The sequence below is a fragment of the Emydura macquarii genome, unplaced genomic scaffold (assembly GCF_026122565.2).
Source record: "Emydura macquarii macquarii isolate MOO-44397 ecotype Brisbane River unplaced genomic scaffold, CSIRO-AGI_Emac_v2 contig_2897, whole genome shotgun sequence".
NCBI classification, from domain to species: Eukaryota; Metazoa; Chordata; order Testudines; family Chelidae; genus Emydura; species Emydura macquarii.
In genome coordinates this window covers 36,000,963-36,023,992 of record NW_027133034.1, presented here as the reverse complement: position 1 = coordinate 36,023,992, position 23,030 = coordinate 36,000,963, and the positions used below count along the sequence as shown (strand labels likewise).

The following is a 23,030-nucleotide window of genomic DNA, read 5'->3' as shown; positions in this document are numbered from 1 at the left end:
CCAGCTTCTTATCATGGAAAGGAAAATAAATCCTAGCTCAGCTCTGAAGCCTGTCAGAAACAAGAAGTACGCCCAGGCCCCGTCCTGCAAGTAAGACCGCAAGATATGTCCTGGCAAGCCGCAAAACCACCACCAACCAAGCATCTTTGTCGACAGTCATCCCCTCCTTCTCAACAAACACCGAGCCCAGCGGGGATGAGCTAGGTCAGAGGAGTGGTGCAGTTAGAGCAGCTGGTCACAGCAACCGAGCCGAGGCTGCAGGAAGAGGAGGGACTTGGGCTGCTTGCAGCGCAGCAGCCTAGACTTGGCTCGGGGTGCCTCGGCAAAGCTGCCTCACGGTTATATGTAACCTGCCCCCCGCTGCCTGCCCCTGCAGCGCCCCGAGAATACTCCGCAGAGAGGCGCCGCGCACGGAGCCGCCGCGACCATGTCTCAGCCAAGCAAAGGGAAGAAGCCCTCCTCCTCCAAGGCCGGGGGAGCTCCAGGCAGGGGGAGCAGAGCGGTAAGTGTCGGAACCAGGGCGCGGGGCTAGGGCGGGGCCCAGCCCCAGCTCTGAGACCGCGCCAGGGCTCTGCGGGCGAGCTGGGCTTCCTGCCTGCCCGCTGCCGGGGCCCGCTCCGCTGCGTGTGTGTCAGGGCGGAGGAATGCGCCAGCGCCGCCCGCGACAGGGGAGCGCCCGCAACGCGGAGCCAAGGGGGTGCCAGCCCCAAGCAGCCCGCTCCGGGCCACGGGGGGGGGGACAGCTCAGCGCATGGCGGGGTGTGTGTGTGTGTGTGTGTGTATATACCAGCCCCGCTCCGGGCCGTGGCGGCTCTCTGTGTGTGTGTGTACCAGCCCCGCTCCGGGCCGTGGCGGCTCTGTGTGTGTGTGTGTGTGTGTACCAGCCCCGCTCCGGGCCGTGTGTGTGTGTGTGTACCAGCCCCGCTCCGGGCCGTGTGTGTGTGTGTGTGTACCAGCCCCGCTCCGGGCCGTGGGTGTGTGTGTGTGTGGGTGTGTGTGGACCAGCCCCGCTCCGGGCCGTGTGTGTGTGTGTGTGTGTGTACCAGCCCCGCTCCGGGCCGTGTGTGTGTGTGTACCAGCCCCGCTCCAGGCCATGGGGGAGGGGGTTGACAGCTCAGCACAGCCCCGCTCCGGGCTGGCGGGCAGGGACGGCGCTCCGCTCCGCTCCGCGGCTGGGCTGCCTTTTCCCAGGGGGATAAGGACCGGCTCGCTGCAATGAACGGCGCGTTGCAAACGGCCCCCACCCAAAGTCCTAGCACTGGGAGGGGCCGCAGCCCAGCCCAGCCCAGGCCCCGCCAACACGGAGCCCTCCCCGGCCCGCCTGCGTTCGAGCTACAGCTCCGCCCCCCGCCACCGTCCCGGGACGCTCAGCCCCGCCCCCAGCTAGGCTCTGCTGCCCGATCCCGACGCGCGCAGTTGGAAACGCTCTCCACCAGCGCTGCTCGAGTTGTGGGGGGAGAGGATTATTTGCAAGGAGGAGCACGTTCCGACCATGGCTTTTGCAAGCTGGTGGTATGCCACGGTAAATACGGCCAGCTTTTCTGCTGTGGATTTTAATCTCTCGGGCAGGGTGTGTGTGGCTCTTGCCAGCGAGTAATAAGGGTGTAGAGAATGGGAGCGCCTTAGTCAGTGCTAAAGGTTAGACACTTAGAGCCACATACAGCCCTTGTTTCGCTCTACTGAATTTAGTGAAATTACAGAGGGGGGAATTTGCTCCACCCCTCTATTTGTGGAAACTCACCCTGTTATGGCATGTGTGAGAAGTACAGGCTGACTTACTTTTGCGGCTTGGATATGTTGTATTCCATTTTTTAAAAAGTAGTTACTTATTTAAAGTATGTGGGACTGCAGGAGAAGGAATGAGGAAGCAATTGTCAACTGCATCTAGAAGAGGGCTATGGAGTCACTGTAAATTCATATTAAATTAGACACTGATGCATTGGTTATGTTGTTCAGGAGAATATCTAGTAAGGAAGGATGCATGGGATCAAATAACTATGCTCACTATGTTCAATTTAAATTAGTAAAGAATAATATTTTTGTGTAGAAGATTCAATCTGATACTTTGAAACTTTGAAGTGGATGTTATTTTAATATCAAATATTGTCCAATTATATTTTCTCTAGCTAACCCATTAAAATACATGTCTTGTAGTTTCAGAGGGACTTCCATAAACTCTTATGTGACTCTTGAGTGAATGTCACATTTAAAAATTATGTTTGTGCAGTTGTTGCTTATTTTCACAACCTTCTGAAAAATACAAGCCCTTTTATATCTGATAATTTCTTTAACCAAAACAGGGAAGTGATCAGAAAGAGAATCTAATAAGCAATGGATTTTTTTTTAAACATTTTTTTAGGGCTAAGTTAATTGTAGACTCTTTCCCACTCTGAATAGATTCTTAAGTGGCACCAGTTTTCATAAAATTGCTCTTAGCTACAGGTAGTTTTTTTTGAACTAGCTTATTGGAACATTCCTAAGTAAAACCATAGTTCTTTGATGGAACATGGTTGGCAGTTTAACTAGAGCTATCAAAGATTATGTTGAGAAAGCCTTTATGTGCATGTATTTTTAAAAGCTTGCTCTTTCTGTGTTAGACATATAGGGAAGCAATCTGACTTTACAGGTTATAGTGAAATCATAATCTCAAATGATGTACTTTATCATTTTATAGTATTTGCATGCTACTGATTTATACCACTAAAATATACTTTATATAAGGTGACTTTGTTGCACCAAAAATTCAGTTCTCTGCCAATGACATTGCTGACTTTATATATATGGATATGAGAAATCCATGACATCGCTAATCCTGATTTATATCAGATCTGCTCTGTAGAGAGTTGTTGGAACATATTGTAATTGATTAATTATACAGTTAATAAGTTTTCAACTTCAGTCACTGTTTTAAGTCAAAACTTACATCCATTATCCAGTGTTGATGAATGATGTTTCTATAGATAATTAGAAATATCAGTTCCGTGGAATTGAGTTGTACTATCAGGCACCTGAGGGTTGGACATTACAGCTGTAAGTATTGCACTGAGTTTGGGTCAGTAGCTTGATGTAGTGAAAATCTTCCCTATTAAAGTATAAAGAATGACAGGGTCTGGAAACAAGGTAAAACAAATTGAGTATATGTTTTGGGACAGAAGAAATACCCCTACTCCTATTCGTTATTTGTGTCCTAGAACACTCTGGAGATCCCAACCAAGATCAGAGTCTTAGGCCTGGTCTTCACTTAACGTTTGTGTCGATATAGTTATGTCGCTCAAGGTTGTGAAAAATCCTTTGAGCAACGTAGATATGCCACTCTAACCCCCAGCATGCATGCAGCTAGATCAACTGTAGAATGCTTCCATTGACCTAGGCAGTGTCGCTCCTATAGCAACGGAAAAAAACCCTTCTCTTGGCATAGGCTATGTCTACACTGTGCGGTTATGCTGGTATAGCTATGGCACTATAACTATGAAGTTGTTGTCCCTGTAGTGTAGATGTGGCCCTATTATGCAAAATACTGTACAAATACATAATAAGTGGTAGCCCCTGTCCTCAAGACCTCACAACCTAAATAGGGAAGAGAGACGACACATGGGAGGGGAAACAGAAGCAAAAGTGGTGAAGTGATTGACCTCTTGTTGGGCAATTGATTCAAAAGAAAACTGCCTCCCTAAGTGAGATCATAGACTTTTCTCTCATCCCGTAACTTTGAGACTCACTTTTCCCCTTGCATCTGAGGAAGTGGGTTGGAGCCCACGAAAGCTTATGCCTGCTGAAATTAAATTTGTTAGTCTTTAAAGTGCTACAGAACTCTCGTTTTTACTTTTCCCCTATATTCTCTCTACCCCCCTCCACCTTTTTTTTTTTTTTTTTTTTTTTTTTTAAATGTTCATTGCCCCTTTAGATTGTATTTTTCTCTTTCTGAAGAACGTCATTTTCTTTCTCCACAGCTGGAGGTTATGGCTTTCTTATTTAGTAATCTAGGGCCAAATTCTCATTTAGTGTGAAATGGCATAGCTCCATTGAAATCAATGTTAAAATCAATAGATCTGTGCTGATTTACAGCAGCTGAGAATCTGACCTATGGACTTCATCTCTTGCCCAGTTACTGTAAGCGTCACTACTACAGTGCTCCAAGCCCCTATGTAATGAAGAGCATGGGCTAGAGCCAAGTAAATGATAGTCTTTCCAGGCCTCAAGAATGCCAAGTTTGTCTTGGAGCTGGGTGTCCAGTGTGGGTCTGCTGTGGTGTCTCCAGACTGAGAGTAGACCTGCAGTTACTGGTTTAACAATTAGCATGTTGTCCTTGTGCTTTTCATTTAGGCCATTTATTTTCTAATTTATGAGATGCACACCTTGCTGATCAAGGCATTAGTGTTGATAAGTATGTCTCTTAAAGAGCATGTTTTCAAGGCATTTTTGCATGCTCCAAAGAACACGATGAATGCCTTAAACTTCAAATTATTCTTTCTTCTATGTGCACCATAGTTATTCTTTTTCTCTATTACTTTGGTGTGGATTCTGTCTGTGGTGAATTTACAAGTTTAAGTTGAGAACTTGTCATTTTGCTTGTTTTGTTATTAGTGTGTATATATATAACATGAGAAAATTACTTTGGGCAAATTTCAGATTTCTTCAAATAAAAGAAATAATAAAGAAGTTGGCTCTAATAAAACTAATACTATTTATAGACCAGGTTATGGGGGATGTTTAATGCATGAATATGTTGGTTTAGTTTAATAGGAGGCTGTAAGGAAAAGCAAGGAAGGAAAGAGTGGATCAAGATAAGCCACTGTTCAGCAAACATTTGAGGGTTGTTAAGGGACAAAGACAGAGCCATTAGCTCTGAGGACTCTGACTTGATCTGCTGTCTAACCTACTGGACTGCTTTTGTGCCGAAGGACCAAAACCTAGCAACACAGAAGAACAAAAGGACTATAGCAGTTTAAAAAGAAACTGTCAAAAAAAATGCGGAAGTTATTTGGGGAATCAGATTGATACTCGGGCACCTGCCAGAGGCATCTGAAGAAGTCATGCCTGCCTGGCTTACTTTTAGGGGATGGTAAGATGGACACATGTCTACATGTGTGTTGTTTTAAAATCCTTTGTTTTCTAAGTGCTACTGTTAAAATATACAATATTTGAGTTTTTAAAAGGCTGTCTGGTCACTAGATATAGCACTGGTCATGGACACTATCTGAACTCAGTCATACTTGCTGGCTAAGCACAGCTAATACACACAGTATTTTAGCCCAGTGTTTGGTCTATGGGTAGGAGAACTGTGGAGTTCCACCCCATGATCGGTAAAGGGACAAAGAGAGGGGACTTGAGAGGGTGTGCTCAGAGAAACCGAAAAGGGGGCAGAGGTGCAGCTAGCCTTGCAGCTATTACAACTTTTTCAAGTCTAAATAAATCCATAGCCAGAAAGGATATTGGACTTCAAATCTATGCTATCGCCTTTACAGCTATTCCCCCACCCTGGCCTAAAGAAACAAACAAAAGCGATAAAACACAGATGGTGTGGAGCTACAGTAAAGCAATGCAAGAACTGTTAGTCAGCCCGCATATGAACAGATACCTTATCAAAAAGCTGCCAGGGTTCTGGTATTTCATACGTTATATTCTTACGATCATATACTGCACTCAGTCTGAATACAGAAATTCCATTGATGTCAATGGGCCTGCACTTCTGGACTGAGGACAATGTATGGCTTTTAGAGTGTCATACAGCTTAGAATAGACGTCCAGAAAATCAGTTTGACTGGGTGGTTTGGTGTATCTTGTGGGTTAACTCCACCAGGAGCTAACTATATTTATGTGGGAAAGCAGACAAATGCTTCAGATAGCCTCATAGACTGGTACTTAAAGGGACAGTGTAGCTGCCATTTGCTGTGAAGTTTCACCTCTGTTCATGGTGAGTTCCACTGGCTGGCTTGTAACCATCAGGATGGGTCTCCGGGGGGAAATTGAATCAAAGAACTTTGGGATTGATAAATAGGTAGTCCCTGAAGAAAAGGAGAGTGAGGCAAGATAGCTGGAGGGCACACAACCTCAGTCTCTAGAGGTTGGAGTGACTGGGATAAGCTAGCCCTGTCTAAACTTTATATAATGGAAGTATGTGTGTGGACCTTTTTCTTGTGTTAAAATCCCTTTGCTCTTGTTTAATCACAACAGTAGGAATAAAGCATAACAATACTTTGTTTTGCAAAGGCTGTTTGGGTCGTTATTTACCACTGGTGAGAGCTCCTGAAGGGAAGACTTGCAGGACCTGAACCCATTCAGGCCTGCTGAGTAATCATGGTTGGTACACAGGGTGGTGCATGGGGTCATCTTGGTATGGAAGAATTGTGGGATTCCATCCCAGGACAGCAGAAGGCAAGAGGGTTAACTCCCGAGGGGGATAGAGAGAGACTGAGGGAGGTCAAATGTGCAGCTAGCTCTCCATTGTAACAAGGACTATTGCTCATATACCAACCGTATAATTGCTGGGCCTCATGAAAATGTGGATGGAATGCCTCTAAGGAAAATTTAGATGTTGGAGGTAGTGCTCATGATTCAATGAGTAGGTGCTCTTCTCTCTAAGCACCCTATCCAACATCTACTGAAATCAGGGGGAATTAGATCAGGACTTAAAGCTATGCTGAACCAAAGAACAAAATAGAGTTAAGGTGCACTTTATTGCTGGAGGAGGCGCTGTAAAACAGAGGTATTTGAATGTCTTGTAGCACTATTCACAAGAACCCTAGTGGTATCTATCTAAATCTGTCTAAATAGTGGCTTGTCTATCTAAATTTTGCCTGTGATTTCATTTGAAGTTATGCTTCATGTCTCCTAAAAACGTTGTCTGTTTTCTATTGGTGATGAAGAACAATTCTTCGAGTTCCTGCTCATGTTGATTCCAAGTAGGTGTGTGTGCGCAGCATGCACAGTCATCAGAAGGTTTTTCCCCTAGTAGTACCCATCAGGTTGGCTTAGGCGCCTTCTGGAATTGTGCCACTATGGCCCTGCATAAAGGGCCCGGCTGACCCGCCGCCTCTTCAGTTCCTTCTTACCACCTGTGATGGTTATTGGAGCTACTTTTTTCTCTTGCTTCGGCAAGCGTCCCCCAAGATGCAGTTTTCATCGTAGATACCTGTAAATAGTTAGAGTAGTAATTAGTTGTTAGTTAAGTTTCAGCTGGGGGATCTTTCCCCTCACCTTTCTTCCCCTCTCCAGGGAGTTGGGGCATACCTTGATCCCAGGGGTTTAAGCCGTGTGGGTCCTGCCATACGTCTATGCCTAAGGGAGACCCCCACAAGTCCTGTCTGAAGTGCCTGGGTGAATCCCATCAGACAGACGGGTGCAGGATTTGCAAAGGTTTCCCCCCAAGGACTAAGAAGGAAAGGAGGGTCAGGCTGAAGCACCTTCTCATGAAGGCAGCTCTATGCTCCCAATCGGCAGGCCAGTGGGACTTTAGCACCTCGGTGCAGAGTGTACTGCTGTCAGTTAGGGAGCAGCGGCATGGAGAAAGAGCTCAGCACCCAGAGACTCCTGACACTGCCTCTCACTGGCACTGGAGTCAGTCCGGCACTGCTCCCAGTAACCAGTGCCATGGAAGAAAACTGATAGAAGGTGCTCATCCATGGTGAGGTCAGTGACGAGAGACAATAATGGTAGGCGTGCTGGACAGGAACACTTGGCACCCACCCCATCAGTAGTGGCACCATCGACTCCGGGCCCACAGAAGGATGTATCGAGTCTGGTGCCCTTCTCCACAGCACTGTTCTCTGTCACTGTCCTGCTCAGCATCACTGTGGTCCCTGCTTGGACTCGAGATTTTTCAGAGGCTGGGTCATACATGTCCCGGCGCAGCCAGCACCAGTCAAAAAGGTGCTGGCACAGATAGGACCTGGGACAAGTCCCTCTTATGGGATCCTGGCCAGCGCAGTGCCAGATGCCCATGCAGTGACCCTTTTGGACACCGTGGGCATATCACCAGGCCCAAGGGACCTTCTCGAGAGATTTTCAGTCTCTAGCCTTGGAAGGACGGGCTCCCCCACTGCCCGGAGGCCAGTGGTCACCATGTGGCACCAAAGGTTGGCACCAAGGCAGAGTCGGAGAGAGAAACGGGAATCGGCACCAGGAACGACCCTGGCACCGAACACTACATCCCCATGTAGGGATATTCCTGTGATCCCAAGGATCAGGAGGATCAGACACAGCTCAAGGCATACCTGTCCTCATTGCCAGATGAGGCAGTGGCAGGAACTTCAACTGCCCCACCTGCCATGGACAACAGGACCTATCAGGAGTTGCTTTGGAAGGTGGCGCAGAACCAAGGGCTCCAAGTGGAGGAGGTGATGGAGTCAGTGGACCTCATCATGGACATTCTAGTGCCAAAAGGCACCTCAAGACTGGCACTACCCCTTATAACTCTAAAACTCCACCAAACCACCTCTAAAACTCCGTGGAAAACACCTGCTTTTATCCCCCCTACAGCTAAGGGGATAGAAAGAAAATATTTTGCCCCATCTAAGTGTCGTGAGTACCTTTTTACCCATCCATAAACAGGGTCATTGTTAGTATCAGCCACGAATGAGAAAGGGAAAGGACCCTGCTGTCCCTGCCTTTCTATGTCCAAGGACTCAAAAAAGCTGGGCCTCTTCAGTAGGAAGATCTATTTTACTGGGAGGCTCCAGCTTCGAATCGCAAACCAGTAAGCTATTCTGAGCCATTATAACTTCAGTTCATGGGACACCATGTTGAAGTTCAAGGATCTGCTCTCAGCTGACTCCAGATCAGAGTTCCCAGCAGTCATACAGGAAGGCAAGGCAGTAGCAAGGACCATGCTGGAGGCCACCCTGGACGTGGCAGATTTGGCTGCAAGGACAATGTCCTCCACTATCACCATGAGAAGAAGCTCATGGCTGCAGGTGTCAGGCCCCCTCCGGAGGTCTAGCAGCCAACTTAGGACTTGCCCTTTGAAGACTCGGGTCTGTTCTTGGGAGAAAACGGACTCCAAGCTCCACAATCTTAAAGATTCTAGGGCAATGTTGAAATCATTGGGCCTGCGTACACCCACTCTACATAGGAAACACTTTAAGGACTAGCCGCCCCCACGGTTCTACCCCACACAGGTCAGGCATGACTAGTTGAGGAAGAGGGGTAGGAATAACAGAAAGACTCCACCTCCTTCCAACCAAGGCCGAGGATCAGCAAGGCAGCCCTCCGGGTCTAAACAATCATTTTGAAAGTGCGCCCGAGGGTGACATACCAGGCCAGTTTCTGGATCCTTACCCCTATTTTTCTAAACATCTATCTCACTTCTATAGGGTGTGGATCCATATAACCTCCTACAGATGGGTACTACGCACGGTACAATGGGGGTATTCTCTCTCGTTCTGCTCCTCCCTCCTGCCCCCACCCCTGCCCCTCTTCAGGGATCCCTCTCACAAGCAACTTCTTATACAGGAGCTGTGAATGCTCCTGATTGAAGGAGCAGTAGCAGAAGTCCCTCAGGAGTTAAGGGGAAAGGGGCTCTACTTCTGTTATTTCCTAATCCAAAAGGCCAAGAAGGACCTCAGGCCCATCCTCGACCTGCAAAACCTCAACAGATTCATGAAGAAGTTGAAATTTCGCATGGTATCTTTGGCCACCGTCATTCCTTCCCTAGATCCGGGGGACTGGTACGCCGCCCTCGATTTCAAGGATGCTTATGTTCATGTAGTAATAATCCCATCCCAGAGAAGGTTTCTCAGATTTGTGGTAAACCACACCCATTATCAATTTACAGTCCTTCCCTTTTGGCTATCAGTGTCGTCTTCACCAAGTGCATGGCAGTCGTCACTGCCTTTCTGAGGCGACACTGGGTTCAGGTGCTCCCATGCCTTGACAACTGGCTGGTCAGTGGCTGCTCCAAGGCCCAAGTAGAGGCCCACATGCCCCTGATTAGGTCGGCATTCAGCAAGTTGGGACTACTGCTAAACATCCCCAAGTCAATCCTGTCCCCCACCCAGGGGATAGAATTTATAGGAGCTACCTTGGATTCTACCCAGGCTAAGGCTCTCCTACCAGAGTCTTGCTTCCACAATATGTGTTCTATCATAAAGGACCTCAAGTACTTCCCTACCATGATGGCGTGGAGTTGCTTGGTCACATGGCTGCCTGCACTTACGTGGTTCAACACACGAGGCTTTGGCTAAAACCTCTCCAGGCTTGGTTGTCATCAACATATCACCCAAAGAGAAATGGTTTGGACAAGATAGTTTCACTCTCCCTTGGGGTTATCAAGTCCCTCTTGTAGTGGCTCAATCTACAATCAGTATGCATGGGAGTACCCTTCTCCAGGCCATAGCCCTCGATGACTGGTCACGTATGAGTTGGGGTGGGGAGTTCTTCAGGGACCCTCAGGACTCAAGGTGTATGGTCCCAAACAGAACTCTCACTTAACATCAATGTGAGGGAGCTCAAGGCAGTCTGCCTAGCCTGCCAAACATTCCAATCCCATCTAAAAAAAGATGCATATCAGTCATGACGGACAACACAACAGCAATGTTTTAGATAAACAGAGAGGGAGGAGCACACTCTTCTCCCCTGTTCCACGAAGCCCTGAAGTTGTGGGTGTTCTGCATAGCCCACTCTATACACCTAGAGATGTCTTACCTCCTGGAGCCTAGAACAAGCTGGCTGACCATCTCAGCAGGTCCTTCTGCAACCACAAGTGGTCCATTCAGCTGGACATCGTGGACTGTGTTTTCCGATGGTGGGGAGTTCTTCAGGTAGATCTGTTCGCAACACAGCTCAACAGGAAATGTCAGCTGTTCTGCTCATTCCTGAATCACAGCCCGGGATTGATCGTGCTGTGGACAGAATGCCTGTTCTGTGCGTTCCCACGCTTCCCGCTCCGTGCACAAGATCTTGCTCAAGGTCAAGAGAGAAAGCTCCAGCTTGGCCTCTTCAGCACTAGTACACAATGCTGCTGGAAATGTCAGTGACCATCCCAATCACCCTTCCATTGGTGCCGGACCTAATCACCCAGGACCACAGCCGCCTCCAGCATCCCAACCTAGAATCCCTCTACCTCACAGCATAGGAGTTTCATGACTAAACCCTATAGAGTCGACATGCTTGGAGCCTGTTAGAGAGCTCCTCCTCTGCAACAGGAAACCATCCACGAGGGCTACATACTTAGCCACATGGAAGAGATTCTTGATTTGGATAATGCAGAAGGGCACCCCTCCAGTACAAGCATCAGTACCCTCCATCTTGGACTATCTGCTGCACTTGAAACAGCTAAGTTTGGCAGTATCGTCCCTAAAAGTGCAGCTAGCAGTGATCTCTGCGTTCCATCCCGGGGTGGATGGTCAATCAGTCTTTGCCAGTCTGATGGTAACTTGTTTTCTCAAGAGCCTGGATAAGCTTTACCTCCAAGTTTGCCATCCAAATTTTGACCTGGGACCTCAGTCTAGTGCTCTCCAGGCTGGTGGGGCCCCTGCTTCGAGCCCTTAGCAACATGCTCGCTCCTTTACCTCTTGTGGAAGGTGGCATTCCTGGTTGCAATAACCTCAGCCAGGAGGATGTCTGAGCTCAAGGCCCTGACATCTGAACCCCCATGCACAGTGTTCTGTAAGGACAAGGTCCAGTTGTGCCCTCATCCAGCCTTCCTCCATAAGGTGGTATCCCAATTCCACACAACCCAGGACATCTTCCCCCCAATGTTCTTCCCTAAACCACATGCCAATAGCAAGGAACAAAGCCACCGTTTCCTAGATGTCAGGCGGGCAGTGGCATTCTACATCGAAAGGACAAGACCATTCTGTATATTCAATCAACTTTTTGTCGCAGTAGCAGACAGGATGAAAGGTGTCCCGGTGTAGTTCTAGAGGATTTCATCATGGATCACATCCTGCATTAGGACCTGCAAAGGTACCAGCCCTGGCACAGGCCTCCTCGGCAGTGCTCCTGGTGCATGCCCTACAGCAGGTCATCGATCCACACTTTCACCTCATATTATGCCATTACTCAACAAGCCAGGGACGATGCAGCATTTGGCAGAGCAGTGCTTCAGTCAGCAATTCTGTGACCTCCGAGCCCTCCTCCTATGGTCAGCTTGGGAGACACCTACTTGGAATCAACATGAGCAAGCACTTGAAGAAGAAGAAAAAATGGTTACCTACCATTATTTGTTATGCTTCCTGCTATTGAGCTTCATTACAGTGAATGATGTGGTCCCTACATGTACTATCTGTAAGGCATTTGAGATTCCCTCTATATAGAAAATGCGGTATATGATTTAGTTATTAATGTAACTGACTTTTTTTTATTCTTACAGCATGGTGACAAGAAAAGTGGAGCATCTTCTAAACCAGGAGATAAAAAAGGATCAGAAGCCGCAGAGGTAAATAAATGCAAAGCACTGTATTATATTAAAATGAGTTCCAGCATGTACAATTATATAGCACAGAATATCTATTCATTCTATAATATTTTTAGGATTGTTTGTTTTTAGACAGCAAAGTAGTAATTTGAAGACAATTGACTGATGGTGTTCACTAATAACTTTTATTTTCCAAAAAAATTATAACTCTATTTTGTGGTGTTGAATTTTATGTGAAAAGAGGTCTGCTCTGATTCCCCTGTCACTTCAGATATGTATGTTGGCACGGGTGGAGAATCAGGGTCCTTGTATTATTTTAGAAGGCACCCTATCTCTATAAATGCTACTTTATCTGGAATTGGTATTTGTAATTCAGCAGTCCAGACAGGACTCCAAGACTGAGCTCATGGCCAGGAGCCAAGAAATCCTGTTGCACAATCCTGGCTCTGCCACTGAGTGTGGCATGTTTTGCTCCATTTAATTTAGAAAAATCCATGGAAGCCAATGTTGTTTGGAACAGCATTAACCATCAGTAGGCACTTTGTGTCTGTGATTGGTAGTGTCACAGGCAGCTGTGGAGGAGCTGAAAGCGGCACAGCAACCAAACCAGGCTTCTGTGTGGAGGATGCTGCACATGCTGGGCAGATTATCTGTGGATTTGAATAAGTATGTTTATAAAAGTACTCTGAATGCTGATTATTTGGGGAATGCTTGTTAGGGCGCTTTTACACAGACATATTTTTAAACTTCTATTTAACTAGTCTTCTGGGACACACCAAATACTTCTCCCAATGAAATTCATGTAATACCAAACATTTTGTAACAAACATCCTGTACCTTTCTATTAATTCAAAAGATCTGAAAACTGAGGAATCGTGTTGGTTAAATCTCAGTGATGCCTATGACACTTCCCAGATAAATGGCTATTTGCCTGTAACATGAGGTCTTCTCTTTTAATTAAGCTGAGGTTTTACCCAGATGATTAAATATGATGCTGCCTGAAGGAACAATGGTTGCTATAATACACCCTCTCTGATTCTGTTTGCACACTCCTTTCCATGCCCAAGTTTTTCCAGCCTACTTGAATAATGGTAAATTAATGTTCAAATCCCCAAAACTTGTAAGGACTAGAACATATGAGTCATACGTAGCCAGTGCTATGCTGCCTAAGCTAAACAGTTTAGTGTGCTTTGGGTTATCTCAGATTTTCTTTTTCTTTTTGTGTTTTTTAACTTGTAAGAATATTTTGGTTTACAACTCAAAAGGGTTTATGACCATGAACATTTGTCTATGCAAAGAAGTGATCAAAAGTGTCATTACAGTTGTACAACACAAGAGCCAACCCTAAAAGAGGAAAAACGTTAAGATTAAAACAGTCTGATTTGTAAGAAGAGGGTGCTCTGTTCTAGTGTCAGTGCTCCTGCTACAGAAGGGAGGTGATATATACATTCCATAATAACTTGTTGAAGAAATAAATGCGTCAGAATGGAAATTAACTATATAAATGACATACTAATTTTGAATGGGTGCCATATTGTTAGAGAGATTTTTTTGTCCAAGAGGCTGAAGCATAAGTGAGCATTGTCTCCATCAGAATCTCTAGCTAAGCTCTTGCTTGAACTCATCCGCTTTAAGAATGTACAGCAGCTCATTGTTAAGATCTGGCTCAGCAAGCATGTACACCTCGCCGTAAAGTTATAACTTCCACTTCCCAGAATATAGTATAGCTACTTCTGCATTTCCATTTGTAAATACTTGCTTCAGCTCCATCTGGGTGCATATTTTACTTAGCTCAATGAACCTGAGGTCTAGGGAAAAGAGGATGTGCTTGTGACATCCAAGGCAAGACAGGTCAGGATCAGTTTATGGGGTTTTCTCTGGAGGCTAATTTAAATTTGTTTATGGGGTTATTAAATGCCTACTTTGTATAAACAACCTAGGGCAAAGTGTTGTCTCCCTGATCCTCTGCATTAAGTGTACCAGACTAATGTTGACAAATGCTAATCAGTGTTCGAATCAGTCTTCTTTCTGGTTCTTGATTCCTTTGTAGCTGGTAAGTAAAAATAACAAAATAGAGAGATTCATAGATAAGTTTATTACAATGTTTGACACTCAAAGCTACTGCTTAATTTAAAAGAAAGAGATATGAGAAACAGCAGAAGGAACAGGAACATCTAATACTTTCTATACAGGAAAAGCTACTATCTAAAAAATAACTCATTGCAAAATATATGTTAGTTTATGTTTTTCCTACACAATATCCTTCCACCTCCTTAGTGAGCTGAGCACATCTTTTCAGCTTGATGCCAAATTCCCCAACTGACCTCTTACTCTTAATTTAGAAAAAATGACCTCTTTGTGGTAATTATGGGAATTGAGAGCCTGCAATTTGAATTTTGGTGTTCCTGTTTCTGGGTGCCTGCTGAAAAGATCTATTCCTAGCTTGCTAGACTCTGAAGAAGGCTATTATTAGACGTCTTATTCTGAGGAAACATTGTGCAGGTTTTGGATCCTAAGTCTGTTGGGTGCATACCTTCTGAGAATTTAGGCTGGGATCCAGGGACTTCGTGTGTTGCAACAGTGAGTGTCACAGCACCTAACTTTGAGGTGCCTAGAAAATCACATGAACGGTACTGGGATCCACAAAGGCAAGTTAGGCACCCTATACAGTGAATGTGGATAGAGAGGCACTTTGGAATGCAATCCACAAAAGCCAAGACACTGCGGGGGAGCAGCGTAAACTAGCTGATAGGAGATTCTGACCAGAGGGGTATGTGCTAAGCCCCGCCTCTGTCTCGGAGATGGGCACTTAAGTCAGGGCTGCAGGGAGTCTCCTAGAGATCCACAACAGGAACCAACGGCTGAAGTCAGGCAGCATAGGCACCTAAACTGCTTTTTGAAGGAGTGAGTTGGATGCCTGCCTCATTCCTCATGGTGCTGGTGCCACTGCTGCTGCCCACTTTATAGCTCTTAGCGCAATGGTCAGAGCACTCACCTGAGATGTGGGATTCCCTCCTTAGTTTCCCTTTTCTGCCTGAGAGAGAGAGAGGATAACAAGGTCTCCCATCTCTCACAGAGTGCTCTAACCCCTGACCTATGAGATATTGTGGTGTGGGGCTCCCTCAGTCTCTCCTGTTGAAGCTGTTGCACTCTGGATAAATAATGAAAGAATGATTGGAGCAGGGGGACTGGACCCTGGATCTCCTACCTCCCAGGTTGGTGCCCTCACCACCGGACTACAGAATCATTCATATTTTTTCTCTCTTGCCAATGACTAAAATGTCAAGGACTGCATATTATTTTACTGAACCTGCTAAACAACTTTAGTTCTAGTATCGATAACCAGTACCTCTGGATTTCTGCAAATTAAAAAATAAAAAGTGGAACTAATAATCCATAATATATGTACTAAATTCCATGTTTCTTGTTCCAGTGAATGTTTCAGAGACTTCTGAGCAATAATAGACTGCAGACTAGTTTACAATGCTATATTTCAGTAAAAAAGGCCAGTGCATTTTGTGGGCTGCCCATGCAGAGGCTTCATATCATGGAGCAGGAATGTTAGTCAGACACATCTAGAATATTTTTGTTTGGTTCTGGCTATCTCATTATCAGAAAGACAATGCCAAATACAGAGAAGCACAGTGCAAACGATTAGGAGTCTTGAGGAATTGATTTATGTTGAAAGAAGAATTTTTAAAAATCACATACGTGTAATTTAGCTAAGTAATAGTTGTGAGGGGATGTGAGTCTGCTTGGAAACTTCTGGGGAATATTAATACCAAAGAGAGAGGAATTATTTAGACTAGTAGAGGGTTTAATAGTAATTATTAAATAAAATTAAGGAAGGGACAGTTTAGCCTGAATATCAGGAAAATCTGACGGTGAACTCTATTAAACTCTCTATTAAAATAATCGGCAAGGAAATTGATGGAAGACCTTTCTTTAGGGACACTGAAAACGAGATTAGAAAAAACATAGCAAATGTATTGTAGAAAGCAATTGGTCAGGAATAATCCCACATAAGTGAGGAGGTAGAGTAGATGACTCTGTAAGACTTTTTCATTTCTAACCTTTTATTCCATGACTTTTTTGTGCTAGTGGCGGGAGTTTATAGCCTGCAGTTTGAAGATAATTATTTTAATGATATTGTAGGTATGGGATATAGGTAATCATTGTAGAGTGCTTATGTAGTTAATCCATGACTGCACGTATACAGATACCGGCTGAAATATACACATTCAGCATGAGGAAGAGAGCTTAGGTCTCTTTGCTGCTAATTTTATCAGGTCTCTACCAGAGTTTGTTGTGGTCCCAGAACTTAGAAGTTTTTTAAAACAGTAGGAAATATCTGTGTGATTGCATTATAAATGTTTAAGACCACACTAAATAACTTAAAAATCCAAACAGTTCTTTAAATGGAAGAGCCATGTGTCTTTGGAGCTTAAAATTCAAGGCTGACTCCCTTGAAGTCAATTGGAATTTTGCCACTGATGTCAGTGAGGCCAGGATTTCTTCCCTGAACTTCTTTCCTGTGCTGTGCTACGCATGTAGTTTAGACAGCAGCTCAAGATTGTGACTACTCTTCATTTACACTTTTTTCCCCAATGTGTCTTACCAGGTTGAGGCGACTGAGCTAGGCATAGTTCCACAGGTAGCTAAGGAGCTAACTGAAGCAGGGACAGCAAGCAGATGAGGCCAGCATCAAGATGCAAGGATATCCATTCTGCGGTGCTATTTTCTTGTCATTGAAGAAAATGGTGCAGAGCAGCCTTCTTTCTCTCCTGCCTCCTCACCAGCCCGTACCTACTCTGTCTGTCTGTCTGTCTGTCTGTCTGTCTCAGCAACCCCTTCTCCACCAGCACCTGCTATCTTGCTCCTTTTCTCCCTTCCCTCCAGGTAGAATCTGCACTCACAGCAGCGTCCTCTGTCCTGTGGCTGTTTGTGAAGAGGAGGACAGTTGGGAAGGAAACCTGCAGTGCCTGGAACTTTTGCTTGATCCCTGCTGCAACCAGTGGGCTTCCCAAAGCTATATTGGGCACAGAGGGAGTGTGCCCACTCTATTCCTCTTTGTATATGTGCCCTGGAATGGCTGGCCACCATGTGTAACTCCTGTTAGTGCTAAATGGAGGGCATCAAAAGGCAAGGCAAGTCAGGTGCATGCACTTCACTGGTTAGTCTGCCTTACCGAATCAGGTTCTTAGGGTCATATTATAGCTGCTCATGTACAGTTGTGTGTGCAAGAAATATAGTTGATGCAGTTTGGCTGAATATACAGTATTACAAATATCCTTTACTTCTGGATCCCCCATGTTAGGTAAACTTATGCAGTCATTCAAATTATCAAAGCATTCCTAAGAATAGTTGTACATTTGTCAAAATCAGTTACCCGGTTGATGTTTTGATGGAAGGTTGTTTTTGTTTTAAAAAACGTTGTAAAAATCAATACATAGGATGCTTGACCACAACATTTAGGATAAAATGCAGCTAGTCTAATATTTCAGAAGAAGAAAGTTCAATATACATATAGTAATAGAAGGCCATATCATGCCACTCTTTTGAGATCTTTCAACTGAATTCATCAGGGAATTCTCTTAAAAAAAATCTGTGTCAGGATTAAAGGTCTGATTAGAAAGTTGCATCTGGTGAAGGAAATCAGTGGCTTTTTATTGTGGTAGGAACTCAAGAAAAATACCAAGAATAGAGGTAATATGTTTCATGTGGCTGTTATTGGTTTCCCAATCTCTAATCACAATAATCAGAATGTTGATTCCAATCTTGTGTACACAGGAGCAGATTGCACATAACTCCATTGAAAATCCCTTATACACAGATTTATAAAAGAATTTAAAAGTTAATGCTTTTTAAGGTACTTAAACTGACTTACTATACAGTGAATTTTAAGAAATTGAAACGGACAGTGTCCCTTTGAGAGCCTGATGCTGTGGAAGTGTTCAATACCTATTGAAGTCAGTGAGACTATTCAGCACCATTTCTTATCCTAAGATGGTAAAAAGAAAATTGGTGTTGGGATGTTTTTAATAAATAAATAAATAAATAAAATAAGTAAATCTGACATTGCATCATTTCAGATTGACATACATGTTAGTACTTAATCACATTGCATAATTCATGATGTTGATGCAAACAGATCACATCTCCTGTATTATTGCCTGGTTAACATCTGTACATAGCTTTTTTTTTTTTTTTTTTCAGGTGCTTCTGTTGTGTATGGAGTTGATTCACATGGGTTGATTTACTTTGTATAATTAACTACACATTTTGGAAAAGGCTAAATCCATTTTATTATATAGAGTGAAATCTCACACAAACTAATGCCCCTATCCAAAGATCTAATCTGTCCCTCACCATGGTATCTGAGCACCTAACAAATGTATTAAAGTGAGCAGGATTGCATTACAGCAGCAACCAGAGGCCCCAGCTGATAAGGTGGTTCCATTGTGCTAGACACTACATATAGCAAGAGGTAGTCCCTGCCCTGCAAAGTTTACAGTCTAGTGCTAGGTTTTCAAGAAGTTTAAGCAAAATACCTGCTGCTAATTTTAATGAGTTATTAATTCCACAATTCAGTTTAAAATGAGAAAATTAGGGAATGGTGTTTGTTTTGAAAGGACACTAAGGTTAACGGGGGTTAAAAAGTGATTTACCTTTAAAATTGGTTTGTTGAAAATATTAAGTTCAGGTTTTCCTTGGGGGTATTTAACAAATTTGTGCAACCATAATGTGACTGGAAGCAATTTGTTAAGTGTCTGGCAAGGCACTGATCCTGTAAACACTTATGCTTGAAATTATCTTTATGAATGTGAGCTGTCCCATTGAGTTGGGACTATTTACATGAGTAAGGTTATGCATGTGTTTAAGTGTTTGTAGATTTGGGGCCTTTGTACAGTATATCTGTTCTTTTAGTATATCAAAATGGATTTTGTAATTATTATTTTGTTTAATTTATAAGTAAGTTCTTTAAAACTAAAAATCTCTGCTTCGCTACTTAGTTCTTTTTATAAGCATAGAATCAATAGGCTATGCAGATGTTAGAACAGTATTTTTCCCTAGTGATTGCTTAATTTACTGATACTGAAGTTTAGATTACTTAATATGTGGGCTGTTAATGTGATAGTACAATATTGAAAGAATTAAGTCATAATTTCCATTAGTTTCACTGCATCCTTTTCTTTTTTTAATACAGTAAATTAAAAGTTCAGGCTTTTAGAAGACGATTGTTATTTCTATAGTGATATAGATGGCCATGGTATTTTATATTTAATAAAATATGTACAGAAAAATAATATAAATAAGATCACTTAAAAATGTCTAGCTAAGAAGGATGGAAATATTAATTAATCTACCTGATGCTGCAGTTCAGGTGACATCTAGTGGTTAAAGGAGGAAATTATTGCTCTAGTAGCACCTAGTATAAATACAATAGCAGAATTTCTTTACTAAGGGTACATCTAAACTGGAATAAGAGACCTATGGCATGGCCTCAGCTGGCCCAGTCAGTGAAATCGGGCTTCTAAAATTGCTGTGCAGATGTTTGGGCTTGGGCTGGAGCACAGGGTCTGGGACTCTCCCTCCTTGCAGGGTCCCAGAGTTTGGCCTCTAACCTGAGCCCAAACACCTACACAGCAATTTTACAGCCCCATAAGCTCAAGTCAGCTGACTTTGGCCAATCCTGTGTGCTTAATTGCTGTCTCGACATACCCTTAGAGCAGCAGTTCTAAATTTATTTACCATTGTGGGCCACATATACAACTTTCTATGTGTTATGTGGGCCTCATCCACACAATATATATACTACCTGTGTGGCCCTGAGAATATCACATGAGCCGCAGCTGTTTGCTGATTGGACCGCAAGCAGCCATGGGTTGAGAACCACTGCCCTACACTTAGAGGCTTACAAAATGTTATTTTGTTGTTTTCCTCTTCTATTTTGGCTTTTCACAGCTGAGATGTAGCCAGTAGTTGAAAAATGAAGACAGAAGTAGCATTATTCTGGCTGTATTTAACACAAGTTGCTCTAGAATGTGAGAGTTCTTACTCCACGAGAACAAATAGAAAATAAGGGGATAGCGTTTCAACAATTTAGAACAAAGGTCCGGGGCAGTCAGCGGAGACAGATTTCTGTATAAAGACTAGGGCTGAAATATTACTTGGAAGTATTGCAGGCTAGTCTAGGACCAGGATTGCACATCTTTCTTTGTGTACTGTTTCCATTTTTCTTTTCTGTAGAAACAACCAAACTGGATACATTCTCATTGAGTATTTCATCAAGACTGTATGCTCATGTGATCCAGGAATTTTGAATATTTATCAGTATTTTCAGCAGCCAAATTACATTGAATTTCTGCACTGGGAAGAACCCAGTAAATAAATATAGTGCTTACATTGAAGAAATGTGCATTATGGGTTCACTTACATTAATTAAACATGGGAAAATTAGCATTCCATTATGAAAATAGTTTTTTAAACTATTTAACTGCCATAATGAAGATGAGCCGTTTATCAGTAGGTGTATGCCACACCTTCGATCCACTGACACATTAGTCCCTATGGGTTGCTAGTTCTAGTTCTGGTAGTTAATTTCACAAAGAAGCTAGGCTTTGACTGATTCATTAGCTCCATGGTTTGCAGTCTGGGAAATCTGATTTGAGCACCACCCCAGGAGTACTGTTTCTCTAGCTTCGCAGGCTGGGACTGTCACACAAATAATACTTTTCCTTCTGCTACTACGAAGGGCTGAAGGGAATAAGATGTGGATAGCATTGCTTGTTTGCTTTATTTATTTATTTTTGAAAGCTATGTAGCTAATGCACCCGGAAGGATTTTTATTGGGGATAAGATGGGGAAGATACATAATGTCATTATTTTGCTAAGGTCATTAGCGTGATCAGATGTGAACTTCTCTACAATGAAAATAGTAGTGTAAAGTTATCAATTTGCCTATTCTTAAGTGTGTTGGAAGCAGATAGGGAGTCCACACCAAAATGTATGGCCTGAACACACTTCAGTATTGAAAATTTCAGGTACAGGTTGAAAGGTTGTGATTTGGGTCAACCTCTGGATACAAGTGAGAGGAAATAGGCAGAAGTTATATTCCTTTAGCAGTGCAGTTAGAAGTCAAGATTATGCCAACTTTAGGAAACTACATTTGTTTAAAATTCATTTGTTTAAAACTAACACTTTTTTGAATTTTTTCAGAATCAAAATTATACAATGCAAGTATAGTTCAGCTACATGTCTAACAACAAGTTATTTCCAATTCTGTTTAGACAAGGCAGCCTATCTAAAAGTTGAATCGGTGGACTTTAGTTCTACAAGTAGTTTATGCTCCTTTCAGAGATACTCAGCTTCCATCTTTTCCCATAGTTAAGTATGGGTAAGGAAGGAATATGTTACATGCAGAGAAAAACTCTTTCAGTTGCTACTAGAAGTCCACCATCTTGCAGTACGAGTTAACTTGTCCTGTGTGCCATATACAAGGAGGACTTCTCATATAGAAGACAAGCCTCACCTTGCCATAAGTAACATTGTCCCATATAGCTTTAATTGCCAATATTTTCTTAATTACCCAGGTGTGCATTCAACACACATACACTAACAGTATTATTGGTTTTGGCACATGATACTCTGTTTCATTGTTTTCATTTCTCTCATTATGATAAATCTAAGCCTGAAACCTTTGGGGAAAAAATACTATCAATTTCCTCCTGAACACACATCTCAGAAAATGTACTGCTGGGCCACACTTAAGTGGTGTAAAGTGCGTGTGTTCACTGACTGGAGTTTGGCTTCAGAATGGCTGCTTCAGTCTTTGTAATTTCAAACTTCATTTGTGTGGGAGAAATTCTCTCCATTCATATTTTGTTTTGGAGCTAAAGTCATAGGGAAAGAACATGATGTGGCACTTATCTTTATGAATGAGATCTTTTGTTCCTGGTTGAGGCTACTAATCTGTCACAGTCCCTTATATCTGATGGTCTGAATATTGATGTTTCTTCATTTTGTATAGTAATTTACTTACCAGGCCTCTGAACCAGCAGCCTGCAGCCTTTTCTTTGTTTAGGGGATTATCCAAAGTATTCAGCTGTAAAATCTCGGGAGTTCACTTACTTGAGAAAGGTCTTCTGTCTCTGAGTAGGTTTTCTCTATCTGCTTTTTGCAAAAATCCAGCATTTCTTTGCATTCACTGCTCAAGGTTGATTTTTTCAGCCACTCCTGATTTTTTCACATCACTCCATTTGTATACCAATGTAACTCCATTAGTATCAGTGGAGTTACACTGGCATGAAACTGGAGTCATACAGAAATGAATTACTTGCTGTGTTTTTCTTCCATCTGCATACACATTTGCTTAATTGGAAAGCCCTCAGATCTACCTTTCAGTATTTGTGCGGGTGCGCGCCTCTTTGCCTCATTTCTCCCTCTCTGCATGTTGCACCACATTGTTCATATGCAGCAATAGTTTACCTGTCTTGACATCCACAATACTGTTCCACAGATGCTATTATAAGTTTTTTTTTTTTGTTATGAAGATGATTTCCTCCAGTATAATTTCTGTGGCATAATCTAAATATGATGTGAAGGAATAAGGGCACGTTGCTGATGCAGGTTTAAAAAAAACCAAAAGATAAATTTTTCAAGCTTGCACTGTGTA

General features: G+C 43.3%; 1 protein-coding gene across 4 annotated transcripts in view; it reads left to right on the top strand.

Moving 5' to 3' along the window:
- The first annotated feature begins 278 nt into the window (after positions 1–278).
- CAST (calpastatin) overlaps positions 279–23,030 on the top strand; it is a 98,875-nt gene continuing 76,123 nt past the window's right edge. Inside the window, exons 1-2 of one of the 4 annotated variants that reach the window (XM_067569262.1) lie at positions 279–502; positions 12,311–12,376. In XM_067569262.1, the coding sequence (XP_067425363.1) occupies positions 428–502; positions 12,311–12,376 (141 nt within the window). In that variant the 5' untranslated portion in view covers positions 279–427. Of the gene's footprint in view, positions 503–1,417; positions 1,523–12,310; positions 12,377–23,030 lie in introns of those variants that run through there. The other 3 variants (XM_067569264.1, XM_067569263.1, XM_067569265.1) reach the window with 3 other exon arrangements.